At 46.1% G+C, this 16430-nt stretch overlaps 1 protein-coding gene across 2 annotated transcripts in view; it reads right to left on the bottom strand.

Moving 5' to 3' along the window:
• ACTL6B (actin like 6B) overlaps nt 1–16430 on the bottom strand; it is a 545030-nt gene that overhangs the window by 285428 nt on the left and 243172 nt on the right. For both annotated transcript variants that reach the window (XM_069644827.1, XM_069644836.1), the window contains one exon: nt 1468–1562. In XM_069644827.1, coding sequence (XP_069500928.1) covers nt 1468–1562 — 95 coding nt within the window. The remainder of the gene's footprint in view (nt 1–1467; nt 1563–16430) is intronic.

The following is a 16430-nucleotide window of genomic DNA, read 5'->3' as shown; positions in this document are numbered from 1 at the left end:
TGTGCAAGTGGCAGGTCCCCACCACCCTCACCACCCAGTGCATATGGCGGATCCAACGCCCTTAACCAGAATACTACTCCTGCAGAGAAATCTCATAAATGAACAGTAGCGATCTTACTGGAAAGTATTATGAGCCTGCTGCAGGGACAAAGCAACAACAGGAGAGTGTAGGAGGTTTGCCAATATGAAGGCAATATTGTACCGACAATGATAGTTTGGCTTCTAAAACTGACCGAAAAGTATGTGCAGGTCCGGTTTGTGTAAAGGGACCTTGGATCATCTGGTCTAGTAGCACCTTCTTCATGTGCCTCTGAAGAACCTTGGGGGAGCTTGGTATTCCCACCAAGGGACCCCTAAACTCATATGGAAGTCCGTCCTCCAGATGAAAGGCGCATCAAACCTTGCGCTCAGCTGGTCGTGATCAGGGGCATAAGAGGTCTCACCAGTCGCGTCAGACTCCTGTCCAGTGGTAGCCCAGTCAAAGTGGCTACCGCCACAGCTCATCCAACCTCTGGTGGATGCCTATTTTGACCATCACTTGGGCATGCCGGCCCCCCACTCGGATGTAGAGAAACCGGAGGCATCCCCATGTGCAGCCACACCTGAGGGACACTGTTCTCCTAAGAAAGCAGTGTTTTGACTCTTTGCTGTATCCCAAAGCTGCCATTATATGAGAAATCTTTGGTATCTTAAGGAGAACCCAGAGGTCAGAAGAGGTTGGGGTCAAACCTCTGGAAGACGGTGAGAATAGCGATTGGGTAACGCCTCTGAAAGACTGAAATAGAGGTGGATGGCTATGAATCTTGGCAAGAACATGAGAATGTATTCTTTAGCATCTGACTGGAGGAAACCTGGTCAAAAATTAAGAAAATCATGTTTGAGGTATAGTTATTTTCCAGCGTGCTGGACCTTTGCAGTGCTTGTGTCCTGCCTATTGCCACCTTTCACTGTGATCCTATGAAATGCACTTCTGACTGAGATCGTATGAATAATTCCACCTGTGCCATCACCGGGCACCTCCACACATGTGCTCTCTGCACCCTGCCACATATGGGTTCAGTTTACATTGGATAGATCTGAAATGCCCCCTTCCCCACATAATTCATAGGCCTAGATCTACCCACCTACTTGCACATGCACTGACTGCCTCCATGTGTACCCCAGGTAAGAGATCCTCAGAGTGTGGGCCATGGACCACCATGTCTCTGCGGAAATTGAGTGCTGTCACAGAATAATGTCAGTACTACATAAACATACACAGTAAAACAACTCTTCTTGTTTGTTAACTTATTATATTTGAACTATTTTGACATTCATGTTAGTAAATTTATCTTCCTGTGTTTCATGACAGTTTTTTTCATGGGGAAACAGAGTTCCCTTCAACATATGCGTTAAGAAGCCCTCTGTAGAATACAAGTGCCCCTGAATTACAATAAACAGAGTGGACCCTTCACGCACACAACCTACCTTGCTGTAGAACATACCCATCGTGCACTGGGATGGCTGTGGTGTGGGTAGCCCCGCTGTCCAGAACGAGGCCCGTCGAGCGGCCATTGGCAAAGCTGGCAGGCGGGAAGGGTTAAGGAACAGTGTGTGGCTTTGGCAAGCGGCAATACAAGGGCTCCAAAGAGGTCATCAAAACCTCTAGACAATTTTCTAGAGCGCAAGTCAAAACAAATGATGGAAATTGTGATAACAGAAGATGAGATACAAAACATTCCTTGCGTGTGATCAAACGTAACAAATTGTTCAGCATCTGAACTTACCTAAATGATAGATTTGATTGAAATTGATGCAGCCTACTACAAAGATGAAGGAAAAATAAGGGTGCCTGATTAACGTCTATGGCCCTCCAGGCAATATCACAAGGCAATACAAAAAGGAGGTGGGCCAACTAGACCAGAGATGACAGCTGACTATTTTAAGTCATAGTAGCATAGCATTTATTGTACAAAAAACAATCATTAGAAAATAATCGATGACATTTACATCAACAAAATATGGTTTTTCTATACCGCAAACACATCCCTCCATACCACTTCACTCATTAAATATTCTCAAGCATTCATCATCCCTTTATAACAAAACATCCGTGATATACCATCGATATCACACCTCCTTTTTGTATTGCAGCCTACTACATGCTGACTGGATCGATGTCAGGATCTCATGCCTCCACCACTGACTTTTCTCTTGAAGGTGTACATGTGTTGCGTGTTACAATGTAACATGGACAGGCCCAAAAGGAATGAGTTGGTCGGTAAAGGGTTACCCAAACTTAAGGTTAGGTGCCATGCTATCAGAACAAGAAGTAACCAGTTCTTGTAAAATCCAAAATTTGATTGGTCTGGATGTCCATTTGAAACAACAAATAAAATCTCATTAAAAAAGGGGGTGAAAGGGTGAAATTGACAAACTATTTATCATTGGCAAAAGATTACCAATATTTGCATGCCTGTCCCATGACAGCTCATAAAGTCTGCCAAGCCGAATGGGCCTGCCCGTTTACCCAAATAATGTAATACTACAGACACAGCAAGATACCATAGGTTTCACAGGGTATATACAGTGTTTATATTGAATATTGTATATCGAATCCCACATTCGGGATGGGTTTTTAGGGGTGGGAAACAGAGGTTTGCCCCCCTCAAAAAAAAAATACATTCAACATTAAGGTTTACAAGATATATGTTTCAATATATGGGTATTCAGTATACAATATCTCAGTATAAAGACATGTAACCGTTTCACAGACATCCCCATCACAGCACGTTCTCAAGCCTAATATAGTAGAGATGGGTTCTTTCAGTATATTCTTGCGCCTATATCCAAAAAGAATCTTTTGAGAAAATAATTTAGAATTAGCACCGTAGCTGCTTTTTATTGAGCAGTCTGACGTTCCACGGTGTCACCATATATGATTAGAGAGAAAACTGCGATTAGCCTAGAGCAGAGCGGCAGTGGTACATATTATAGAGCATGTATATAAGCAAGTCCTACTTCCCATAATAAATACGTTTAAAGAGACAAAGTAATAGAAAAAAAGATAAGCTTAGCAGAACTCTCACCAATGATGAATACAGGCCTCCTATCAAAGGACAAAAGCATTGTTGTGCATAAGGCACCCTCCAGGGTGTTATAGTAAGCTTGGGGACAATCCCACCAAATATAATGGAGACTATAAAAAGAAATGTGTCAAGGCCTGTAACTAGCCTTGCCAAAGGGAGAGGGGGACTCTTTTTTTTTCAGAAGGGTGAGGGAACAGGGGGCATATTCCTGAGATCAGGTCCAGCTACAAGTGCCCCTATTCCTGTCCCCCCCGCCATTGTGCCAGCATGCTTCTTTGCAGTAACCCTTTGCCTCACGCCATACTTCTCTTTTTCAACATTTGTGAGGACTGGCCAAGTGAGAGCGACCTGCCAGCACTCCACACCATTTACATGGAGAAGACAGAGACAGAGACTTGTGCAAGAGGGAGCAAACCAACAGCATCTCGCACCAACATCGATCAGATGCGTACCACAACAATTCATCCAGCGGAGAGCGAGTGAGCGGAGGAAATATGGCAAAGCAGGCACGGCAGTGAAACAGACCGCACCGCGCTCCAACGCCTGCACAGTTAACAGCCTCAGACTGCAGAAAGCTCCTAAACCACCAGGGACATGGACACGAGGCTGAGACTCCAATAAAAAATGTACCACCAGTCAGAGATCCCTGGCAGAGGTTCTCCAACATGAACTTGGATATTAGTCTTCCCGATCCAACATGGAAGATCAGCAGAACGAACATGTGGAGGAAGTGAGCGGGACTTGGCCTGCTCTTTCTTGACACATACACACCCTGCATACACACCCTGCGCAGGGAAGACAGGAAAGGATTGGATTGGGCGAGGGAGCCAGTCCCTACAGAGGAAGGACAATATAAGAAGGGAACAGGAAGCAGGAAGTGTGGGTTGTTCAGTTGAGGTTGACGTTCCTGAAAGGCACCTTATTAAACAATCCTGTAATTCCACACTCATCACTGTATCCACCAGCATTTTACACAAGCAGCACAATGTATACAAATGGATCCCTCTGACATAGTTTTGCTCAGTATAAAGAATGGAATAAGTTTGCATTGTTCCTCTGCTGAACACAATAGAACACAGAGAAGTACAGCAAAACAAACATGCGCACGCAAAATGAATCCTGCCCATTCAAATAATTATACTACAGCGCAAATATTGCCAGGGCCAGACTCCACAGTCTAGGAAAACGAGTTCAGATGCAATACTTCATCACAAAAACATCGATCAGAATTCTTCCTCCACTGAAATGCCCATATGAGTTACTGCAAAAAGAATTGGGATGTGCCTTGCTGAGAAAACTACATAAGAATGTCTGACTCAGGAAGCATGCCAGTTTCGGCGCACCGTTTCTGTCCCCCTGCCTCACTGTCACTATCAGTGCCTCTACCTCACTGCCTCTCCGATCCTGCCTCTGTAAACTCCTGCCTCTAAGTGTTTCTCACTCGCTAGGTGTCTCTGTGTCAGTGCGTCTGTGCCGCAGACTCTCTGGCTGCTTTTGCCTCTCTCTCTCTCTCTGCCTCATTTCTTTCACTGCCTTGGGGTGGGGGTGGGGGGTGTGTGTGTGTGTGTCTGTGTGTGTGTGTATCGGTGTCTAATCAAATGGTCGACAGACAAAGGGACAGTCAAAAGGTCACACAATTTGGTCGACAGGTCAAATGATCACTTTCTTTTTAGTTATATATATTTTTTTAGGTTTTCGTTTAGGGAAAAAAAGTGGTTTTTAGCAAAAAAAAGGAGGATTCGGGGGGACCCCCCAAAAAAAAAAAATCTTCGATCATTTGACCTGTCGACCTTTTGGCGTCGACCATTTGTCCTGTTGACCATTTAGATTCGATCATTTGACCTACAACCGTGTGTATCTCCCTATCTTTCTCTGTTGCACTCTGCCCCATCTCTCTCCCTCCATCCTCTCTGTCTCACACTCTCCTCTCTCTCCAGCTTTGGGTCTCTTTGACACCTGTCTTTGGCCTGGCAATGCACTGTAACCCTTGTATTTGTATTTTGTATTTGTATTTATTGATTTATTAAGCGCCTTACGCCAAAGCTCTGTACAATTGAACAACATAATACATAAACAAACAACATAACAGCTGAAGCAAATACATAGTGCATCATCCAACAAAAACAGTGAAAAGAGCAATTAACTGAGGGGGATAGGTAGGGAAGGGGAGAGGGATAGGATGGGAGTAGAGTGGTGATGAATGGTAGGAGGAGGGAAGGGGGATGGGTGAGAGGGGGGAGGTAGGAGAGGGGGGTTAGGGGAAAGAATGAGGAGGGGGAAATCAGGAGCTTCAAGGAGGGGAATGGAGGAGGAGAGATTTAAGGGAAGTGTGGAATGAGGTGAGGGTGTGGGAAGAGCGGATAACAAGAGGGAGGGAGTTCCAGTGTAGAGGTGCTAGGAGTTGGAAGGAGCGGAAACGGGAGGAGGCACAAGGGGAGGGAGGTACAGTGAGAAGGAAACGGTCAGCAGACCGAAGGGGACGGGAGGGAGAGTAGAAGGAGAGAAGGGAGGAGAGATAAGGGGGAGCGAGACCATGGAGAGTTTTGAAGACAAGGCAGAGAAATTGAAATTTAAGCTGGGAGTCTTTGTTATCTGCGTCACACAGGCACTGCACAGTGTCTCTTTGCAATCCACTGTGTCTATGCTACACAGTACCCATCTCGTTCTGACATTGCAGCGACACCTACATTCTATCTGTCCTAAATAAAAAGGTGTAGTAAAACGTGGGGAGGCTGTATTAGACAACTTTGTGACTCACATAAGCAGCAGCAGTCTAATTGTCAGAAACTCCCCTTCACCTGTAACATTGGCTATTTATAAACAAGGAATAGTTGACTTAAAACAATCTTTGATGCTAAAGCCGAAGGTTTTAACTTTAAGTGCCAAGGACGAGGCACTGGGGGGAAAACCCATGGCAGTTAAAAGGTTAACAACCGAATCGTATCGGCTGATTCCAGCTCTTGTGAACTCTTTCAGATTTTGAAGAAATTTGAAGGTAACTCGCCCTCAACCCTTTCATGTAATAAAAACACTGATTGTTGCCCATGATTCATAATTAATTTAATCAAATTTATTGGACATCAACATGCAATTGCTATTAAACAAAATAATCTTTGCTTAAATATTAAGACTAATTCTCATGTTACTGTAAATCAACTAGGCTTAGGAGTGAGAGAGCAACGTGAGAGAGCAACTAGCCGGCCCCGTTTTTAAATTTAGTCCCTGTTAAGAGGCGCAAATTATAAAAATTGTGTTGGGTATGAAGCCCACCACCTACTTGGGGGATAGATGCCCTGCTAGCATATTTAAGGCATGATTGGTTACCCTTTGTCCTTGGGTTAACAAACTGGTCAACTTGTCCTTTGCACAGGCCGTCATACCTTAAGGAAGCATGTATTACGCCTCTCCTTAAGAAAAATAATCTTGATCCTAATAATGCAAAACATTATCGACCTATCACAAATGTACCGTTCCTGCTAAACATTTTGGGACTTTGTCGCCTATGTACAACTAAGAGACTTTATGGAGAATAACAACCTCCTTATCCCCAGACAATCAGGCTTTAGAGCCGATATGGGACTGAGACAGCGCTGTTGAACCTTAAGTCCAACATTGCGGGTATTGTGGACCAAGGCAAGCCAGCTTATGTTGCTGGATTTGCCTGGCGCGCTCGACCTGGATCATCCATTGTTGATCTCCAGGTTGAGCACCCAGACTCACTGGTCCAGCAGGGCCACCCAGTGGACCGCTTCTTTTTTAGGTCCACAAAATGCAAGAGTGGCTGTGTAAAACGCCAGCTCTTCTGTCACACCCATTATCTGCAGAATCCCTCAGGGATCCTGTATCCGGCACTGTGATAGAGCGGAAGCACACCGGACACACGGTAAGTGTAGATAGGGTTTATTAGGATACAAAGAGCAGCAGCCACCACAGCCCCTAGCTCTCTTCAACCGACTCCGGTCCCAGAACTCTGGTGGTTCTGGAACCCAACAAGAAATAACACATCTCCCCCCTTAATAATAACAACACATACCACCTCAACAATGAACCCCCCTTAACTGAGCATTATAATGATACACGAATAAATGACACCCACTTAATGTAAAGCACGATTAATCTTACCGGAAATCCTTAAACCTAACAGGAAATTTCTTAACTCTTCCACCAACATGCCGCCCGTCCAACACCAAACTACCCTCAACATTATGTTTGTTTGTTTGTTTTATTATTATTTGTAATGCGCAAACGTACCCCAGGGTATCAGGACGCAGACTTTACAAGAATATGCGAAGCTTGGTTACAATAGTCATAGAATATACAGAAAGACAAGAAGGTACACCGATATTATATACATATCAACAATGAATTACATAGATATTATATACATATAGACAAGTGAGCGCACGAGGTTACAGTGTGTGCAGGTAGCACGAGAAGGGGATAGCCTGGCGCTTGAGTATCTTTGGCGTCCTATGTTTTCAGCCATGCAACTACCTTAGATCGGAAGTTCTGGTAGGGCAGGTCTGCTCAGATTTGGCAGAAAGGAGTTCCACAGTTGGCTGCTTTCACTGGGAAGCTGTTGCCCCCTATGGTGGCACATTTCCCAGTGCCACCATAGGGGGCATACATTACCCTCCCAGTGCCACCCTGGGGGGATACATTACCCTCAGTACTCACGCTTACACTATCCACCATCATATTACTTCCACTACTTCCACCACTATCACTTTTCCCTTCCCTACACGTAGATCGAGTGAAAAGAGCTTGTGGCAATGGCCGCGCCTTTCATGTGCAGGCCGCACAGGCCTGGAACGCCCTTCCGGTGTCTCTACGCAATACAAACAATCTTCTGATGTTTCAGAAACAGTTGAAGACCTTCCTATTTTCATAAAATCCTGATTCAGCTACCTGGTTGTACTAGATTGGGCCTACACCAAAGTAGATAGGAAGGTCAGGGAATGTGATGTTTGCTTAGCAAGTGACAAGAGTAAAGGGGTAAGGGAGACACCTGGTATGGCCTGGTAGAACGAGGACTGTCGTGGATCTGAGGGAAGCGAGACACCAAGGGCTATGACGGGGAGTGACCGAAAGAAGAAAGCACAGCAGTCTGCGGATGAAGCAAGAATGCACATGCCTGGTATGGATTTCTCTATTGATGAGCCGTGCGTGCACACCCCAAGACATTCCATGCACAAGAGAAAGTAAATTGACCCTCGCTGGGCTGCCTGTAAGGGCAGACCGCCGAACTCCACGGGCTCTGGCTTGTTTTTTAGCTGAGTTTAACAGGTTTAAAGGAGATGCATGCATTCGGGAATTTGAAAGTGCATTGCAGTATTTTTAGTGTTGCATCCCATCATTTTGATTTTTGAGGGTAATGCGAGAAATTTTCAAAAGAAATGTTTATGACATTGAAAGCATGCGGGCACGTGCCCGTGTTGTGGATGGGGACTGACCTGCACACAGGAGAAATCTAAGCAGGGTTGGCCCCAGTTAGTTCCTGGAAGGGGGGACCACCTGAGAATGCCTAGCACAAAAGTTTTTAGAACAGCAGCAAGGAACAATTGGCAAAGTTGGGGGTTGTGGTTTGCAGACACACAGCAGATGTTAGAGTTGTTGATTACATAACTTTGGATATTGTTTTGCTTTAAAGATTTTGGGAAGAACCACAGGTCCGTGGCTACCTCAAAGATTGTGAAAGGGTTGATTGACATGCAGCCACGTGCTGGGAAGAGCTCGATCTCACATGCTTTAAGAAGCTAAGTAGGGTCTACTTGGGTTGTTCTGTGGATGGGAGACCAGATTAACGATTGTGGGTAGGCTGGGAGGCACACATAGCCAGTGTTTTCGGGATTCACTGGAGGAAGAACAACCTTGGGGGACTTTTTCCAGCTTTAACCGGAATGCCTAACAATATCCCATGATGGATATCATGTAGCGACTGGTCTGGTTGCTCACGAAAGGTGGCTTGAGACCTGTGAATGGAGACACTGGAAGGCAGAGGTCAAGCACTGCAGCATATTGTCATCACGAAAGGGAAGGGATGAAAAAGCTCCTTCGACTGCAGGTAAACGCAAATGGCGTGCGGTAACAACTAGCCCAGTGGCTCTGTTAATGGAGCACAGCATGTAACTTAATGCAATGGGCAGAGCTTGAAATCTGAAGCCGACCATGATGAATACACCTGTGACACCATGGCGTGTTCATTCACACGTGCTAGTCCGTATGCACGTCTGGCTAACAGATAAAGTGCCTTTTGAGTGCCTTCCTGTCTCCAAATCACATTTTAATAGGATAATAAATGTGCCTCAAGAGGAAGAACAGTGTTGAATGACCTGACCATTGCAGAGGGAATGGTGGAAGAGAAAAGTGTTATCTGTACCAAAGACCAGATCTCAAGAATGTATATAATAAATATCACGCAAGTGCAGGTTACACACACACTTTATATAGCTTTTACATATATTAGTTACCACATTATTTCAATATATGTATTTATTTAGTTCTTAAAGAGCTTGTCTTGTAAACAAATTTAAAACTAATAAATATTCACATTAATGTATCCAAGATACGCAAGTGTTCAGTGCTGTGCCTAAACAACAATTTCTTAAAGTGCCAAGAAAATATAGTAACCTGCACTGAAAATATAAAGATTTATAAAACTATATATTTAAAAATGTTTTGATCTTCAAAAAGACAGACACCAACAAGCATGATACTGTGGTGACTTCTTGTGTTGGAGAAACAGAGTACATTGCCCACCGTTGCCGCCTGCCAATTCCATACCCTTATTGGCTGCTAGGCTCCTTGCTTCATCCGCGAGTGCTCCTTTTAGGAGCTTAGAAAATGACATACTATGACTAGCCTCCAGGATTTAATATCCGTATGAGCTTCATCTTCTCCATCCAGGGCCATATCCTATGTTATATGTTAACTCACCACTAGAGGGCACTGTTACAAAAGTGCGCAACCACTGCCTAACCTTCCCATCCCTTCTCCCTCACAGGGTCTGCAGGGGCTCAACACAGGCAACCAATTACCTCATGCTGTGCTATGTAAGAATTATTTTATCCCGCACAAATTCACCACCCTGGTGGTCTCAAAGCAGAGAGGGTTGTCTGGAAGTTGGCATATTGTGTCCCGCCCAAGTTATCCAGACCATAATCTGTGGAGGAAAGGCACAGTGAAATGGTGAAGTGGTGTGGGAAGAAAGGTCAGATAAAAACAAATAATACAAAAAAAAAAGATGTAAGTATATTCTGACAAAACCTATATAGTAAACACATCCCTGTTCCTATTGTGACGGAAAAACAGAATTCTGAATTACAATGCCGGAACTTGGGAATTGTCATAAAAAACACAAGCCCAACTGAGCTTGACTCCATCTTGAAACAAATGTTTTCCTTTTCTACCAGGTTAGGATAATTGGGATGTAGATGCCTGACGCCGTGAACAGACATCCTCTTTGTCGTTTCCTCGCCAGACCTATGGACTCTACATATGGTCGCTGTGCTCTCTCCCTTCTCGTCCTCTCCCATTAATGGTGGCACTCAGTGGGAAGCCCTCCTGGCCTCCTTCCACTCCTCTAAGGTCATCATTAATGTTTACTTGAATGGCACCGTCTTGTTCCAAGGCCCTCAAGCCAACCTCCCCCTCTTGAATAGACGCTTCCCGCGCCTCATTAATTTCCTTTCTTCTCCTGCTGTCCCCACACCCCCTCCCCCTTCCATTGCTTCCTAGCCTCTACCTGCTGTCTCCTCCTTGGCTACCTTGCCCTCTCCTCCCTCCTCTTCTGCCCCCCCTCAGGCTGCTCCTACACCTCCGCAGGGCGTACCTCTGATTTGTTCCCCTCCACGGAAATCTTTCAAGGACGGCAACCTTCTCCATATTGCCAATCTAAACTCTCGCTGTCAAACACTCATCTGACATCTGCAGGCTCCTGGAGGAACTTGACCTCGATGTCCTCGGTCTCACTGAGACATGGTTCACGGCCAGCTCTGTCAAGAGCTTTGACACTTTCCCCCCTGATGGCTACAAGATCCTCTCCGCTCCCAGATCCAACCATTCCGGAGAGGGTGTAGCCCTGATCTTCCAAGAGTGGATTCCTGCCTCTGTCATTCCTACGCAGGCCTACTCCTCCTTCGAATGCCTCGTCTGCAGGCTCTCTCTCTCCTGGCCATTCCCTTACTGTGGCTACCATCTATCGGCCCACTGGTCAGATTTCTGCCTTCCTCTCTGAATGGGCAGACCTCTCCTCTTCTCTCCTGGTCTCAACCGCTCAACTCCTCCTTCTTGGAGATTTCAACATCCACCTGGATGCTTCCTGTCCTTTCACTGAACTCTTTCTTGACCTCTGCGACTCTCTCTCACTCTCTATTCTCCCCTCTGGCCCGACTCACTCTGCAGGGTGCACTCTGGATGTTCTGATCTCTTCAGATCTTCCCTTTTGGATCCCTCTCACCACTCCTCTCTCCTGGAGTGATCACTTTCTCCTTTCCTCCCATATCACCCTCTCTACCCCTCAGGCTAATCCAACTCCAGCACTGCCACCTATCTTCTCGGTTATCCGACCCATGAAGCGTGTGGCAGTTGAGGCTTTCGCTGCCACTTCCTCACCCCCTTTGGCTGACTCATACCCTGACACAGCCCGTTCCATGCTCCACTCTGCTATATCTGAGTACTAGCCCCTGTCATCCACTTGATGATCCGCTTGAAGCCCAAAGGCAAGTGCAACTCTTGGTATGACTCAGACCTCGTCACCCTTAAATGCAAGTGCATGGTGGCTGTGAGGAAATGGCGTGCTTCCGGTACATCCTCTGACAAACTGGTCTGCCGCCTGCTCCAAAGGCAATACCGGCTCTCTGTGCACACCAAGAAGAGAGCCCACATCCAAACCTGTGTCTCCGAGGCATCTAACAACTCCTCCAAACTCTTTAAAATCTGCAAGGAGCTGGCCAATCCTGCTGCAGTCTCTACCTCTCCTGTCCCCTCCCAGGCCCTCTACACGGCCTGTCTTCTCATTTCATCTCTAAAACTCAGGACATCCTGTCCTCTCTCTCTTCCTCTACCCCTCCACCCTCTACTCCCTGCTCTTTCTCTGGCCCTTCTGTGGCCACCTCTCCCCTGTTCTCCCCTGACAAGGTTTCTAGACAGGTCTGATCTATGGAAGTCTCGTCAAAACAGGTTCACCCCTGTTCCTCCAAAACCATCAAGGACCACATTGACACCCTGGCTCCTGGTCTGGCTGATTTCTGAAACAACTCCTTTGCCACCGGAGTCTTCCCCTCCCCCCTGAAGCAATCCCTTGTGCACCCTCTTCTTAGGAAACCCTCTGCTGACCCTTCATGCCCGGCTAACTATCGTCTAATCTCCATCACTCCTGTGTCCTCATCTTACTCCATCTCTCTTCTTCCTTTGACACGGTCAACCATGCCATACTGCTCAACCGTCTGCGTGATAACCTGCGTATCACCAATCAGGCCATGGCTTGGCTGGCCACTTCCACTCCGATCGACCTTCCCAGACCCAACTTGGGTCCTTCCTCTCCTCAATCTCTATTTCTACGTGTGGTGTTCCCCATGGGTCTAACCTTTCTCCATGGCTTTTCAACCGATAACTAGCACTTTTTGCCCACCGCATTGCCACTCTCTGCCCCAACTTTCAGTGCTATGCGGATGACACCTAACTCATTTTCAGGCTACCTTCAGCCACTTCTTCTCCTTCTCTCAACTCTGACTGTCTTTCTGCTATCCAGGAGTGGTGTGCTGCCATTGATCTCTACCTTAATACCAGTATTCTCCTCATCGGCACACCTGCTCCCTCCTTTCTAGTCACTCTCTGGCCGGCCTCCCTTTGCCTTCTTCCCGCTCCCTCCTGTGAGGCTAAAATCCTCAGGGTCATCTTCGACTCCACACTTTCCTTCTCTCCTCACATATCCGACGTCTCTAAGAAGTCACACTACCAGCTGCACCCCCTCAGAGGTATTCATCCTTTCCTCTCCTTCTCCCAGAAGATCACTGTCTCCAAAGCTCTGGCTCTCTCTAGGCTGGACTACTGCAACAGCCTCTTTCTCAATTTGCCTGCCTCTACTCTCCACCCTCTGCAACTCATCCAAAACAGGACTACAAGACTTCTCCTTGGCCTTAAGCCCAGGGATCGTATCTCTCCAGGACTGAAATCGATGAACTTGCTCCCAGTGGTGGCGAGGAATACGTTCAAAATCCTCTGCATTGTCCATAAGGCCTTCTGGGGTCTGGGACCTCAATACCTTCAACTCGCTCTTCCTAAATATCTCCCCTCTCCACCTCCAACTCCCTCAGGGTCACTCGCTTCTCCAAGCAGCGAGTTGGTGGTAGATCTCTCTTCTGCTGGGTCCTCCCTCTGGAACAGCCTCCCGGCCCCCTGAAACTTGGGGACAACCATGTCCATTTCCAGAAGCACCTCAAGACCTTCCTCGTTGCTTCTGCTTTCTCTCCTCCTCTCCCCTGCTGATCTCCTGACTGAATAGGAAACTGCACTGGTTACCTGGCTACCCTCTGATCTCGGGCCCAGGTCCCCTCCCCACCAGTTGCACACCTGCACTGCCCCCCTGGCAACCTTTGCACTCTGGGACTGTTCAGTATCCCTACAGACCAGACTAGCACTTGTCATCTGATGGCTGCACTTATCCTTGCACTTGCCACCTGCTAGCCGCACTTTTGTTTATTTATTTATTGCCTTTATTTATCTTACTGTTATCCTATCTCCTTCCCTTTCCCTCTGTACTTTTCCCCTCCTACCCTGCACTTGCGCAATCTCAATGTCACTTGACCTAGTAGGATCGTTGTCTTTGTCTTCCCTCTGTTTCCCCTCCCAGGCCTTGTCGCGCCTTGAAACACTTGTAGATAGGCGCGTTATAAATGCTATATCATATCATATCATAACCTAGTGAGGATGCACACACGATAACACCTCCCCGGTTTGCTAGTTTGCAAAAATAAAAAGGGATATCTATTTTTTTTATAATGCACTGATACGAGTTCGCTCTCTAAGCGCGGATCCAGGATGCAAACCTCTGTTGCTCTGCATGGTCTTGCTTCCAAGACCAGCACGTTGCCCCTGTGCTATCCTCTGTTCATTATGAAGCTGCTGACCTACTTCCCTTGCCCAGCTGCAGCTTATCTATCTATTAACTGGGTCTGTGGCCTTCCTTGGGTGTGTGGGTTTGACAGAGCACCCAACACAATTATTAAGTTTATAAGATCATCGAAACGTCCACTATCTGTGTATTAAGACCTATATGGCCACCAACGATAGAAATGCCTGCTGGATCCAGCGGGAGGCGGCTTACTAATTTCTGTTACAGGGGTCGATCGAACAAACCTCTCTTCCTGACAGGATCTGCCACACACCGATCTACACGTCACTATCATATCAAAATTACATTCTTGTGTTTTATTAAACTGCTTCACTCTGTTGTTTCTCTATTCGTCCGTGGCGTCGCCTGTGAACCTCTTTTCCTTGCATTCCCAAAGGCTGCCGCCTTGTACCTAGCCCCGTTTCTGCCATTATATCCTTTTGTGAGGCGCTATCCCAAGACTCTATATGTTTCGCAATATTAAATCAGATGGTTGAATGTTTCAATCAAACAATATTGAAATGCAATTGAACATTTGTTATTTCTAGTTATTTGAATATGAATAACCACAGTTGATTAAATGCATTTTTTTCAAGATCTGTTTATTGACATTTTGCTATAAGTAACAGCAACACAAAACACCCCCTCGGCCTACGCCCCCACCCACCCAGAGCTGCCCCCATACACCGATTAATTGAATATTTTAAATCTCCATAGTTAATAGCAATGCATATGTTTGCCGACAATATTAAGAAATGATATCATCATTTTATATTCAACATTCATGAAATGCAATTGACAAAATGCTATATTATTTGTATCTTCCACCCAATATCTCAAGCCTTATGGGAAAAGCTTATGAATGGAACACAAGTATCACTTATATTGGTGTTCGTAAGGTTCTTAATGGACATTTTTAAATGAATGGATTAAATGTTTGAATAGGCTAGTTGATTTTAAATGAAATATGTATTCATCTGTATGATATTGATGTTTTCTTTTTTTGTAATTTTCTATTGTGGAGGTTTTAAATCTGTACACTATTGGCCTCATCTCGAGTTGGGTGGTAGTCTGTTAATGCGGCGATAACGGTGCCTTTTAGGGTCCGGTGCAATCTCGAGCCTGGCAGCATTGGGGGGAAAAGCGCCTGAAAAAAATGCAGATTTTCGGCGCGGTAATTGCACCGAACATTCCCTATTGGGTCCATTGGACCCAATAGGGAATTACAGTTACCGGCCAACGCGTGATCTGGTGGTAATACCCCCGGAGGTTTGGGCGGTAACGCAAATACAGTTGGGCGGTGTCCCAGTCGAGATACCGGCCAACTCACGATGAGGCCCCACGTCTTATGAATTAATTTTGGTTTTTACACATGATAATGTAATTGATAAAAATGGCCATTGTCAATTGTATGACCTCTGAAAGGAAAAGAGGCAGCCTTGTGCTACAGCAGGCCCCTTTGGAAAGGCCAGAGGCTGCCAAATGTTACTTAACTGTAGGACGGGCACAGGGGTCAGGCATATCGTGAGGCTGCGGGGAATTCAGAGAAATTATTGTTTGAGATCCTTGACTTTTGGACTGTAAACAAAAATTGGAAAGCTATTGCATCACTGCGTGCCCTAAACTATTCAATCACTGAAGCCTTCTAACTGCAAGTGCGACACTTGCCCCGCTGATATTGTCAAGCTCTGTGCTACTACTCTGACTCCCATTATAACTGCATTCAGCAACGCTGCCTTCTTGACTAACTCAGTCCCACCAGCATTAAAGCCGACTGGGTTACTACTCTTCTCAAGAATCTATCGCTCGATCCGACTGTCCCCACTAACTATCACCCAATCACTACAGTCGCATTTCCGCTCAAAATCCTGGACTGTATGGCTTACTCAGTACAAATGTTCCAAGAACACTGCCACCTTCTAGGATGGAGACAATCTGTTTTCCCCCCAAAACACAGCACAGAAACAGCCCTGCTCGACCTAAAGGTCCAGCTAAACAATAGCCGTGATTCAGGTAACTTGGCTATTCTCCTCCTCTTCGACCTTTCTGCAGCATTTGACATAGTAGACCATGCCACATTCTGCCAGCAACTCAGTGCAAGCTTCCAATTCTCCACTGAGGCCACCAAGTGGGTCAAATCCTTTCTGAGTGAACGCACCTCGAGAGTCTTCACTGGAGACTCAGCAGCCAATTCCATTGCTGTCCCTCTTGAGTTCCCCAAGGCTCCTGCCTGTCACCGATACTCTACA

Source organism: Ambystoma mexicanum, chromosome 1p (genome assembly GCF_040938575.1).
Source record: "Ambystoma mexicanum isolate Mex_15411 chromosome 1p, UKY_AmexF1_1, whole genome shotgun sequence".
Classification (NCBI taxonomy): Eukaryota; Metazoa; Chordata; class Amphibia; order Caudata; family Ambystomatidae; genus Ambystoma; species Ambystoma mexicanum.
This window is presented reverse-complemented; position numbering and strand designations above follow the sequence as displayed.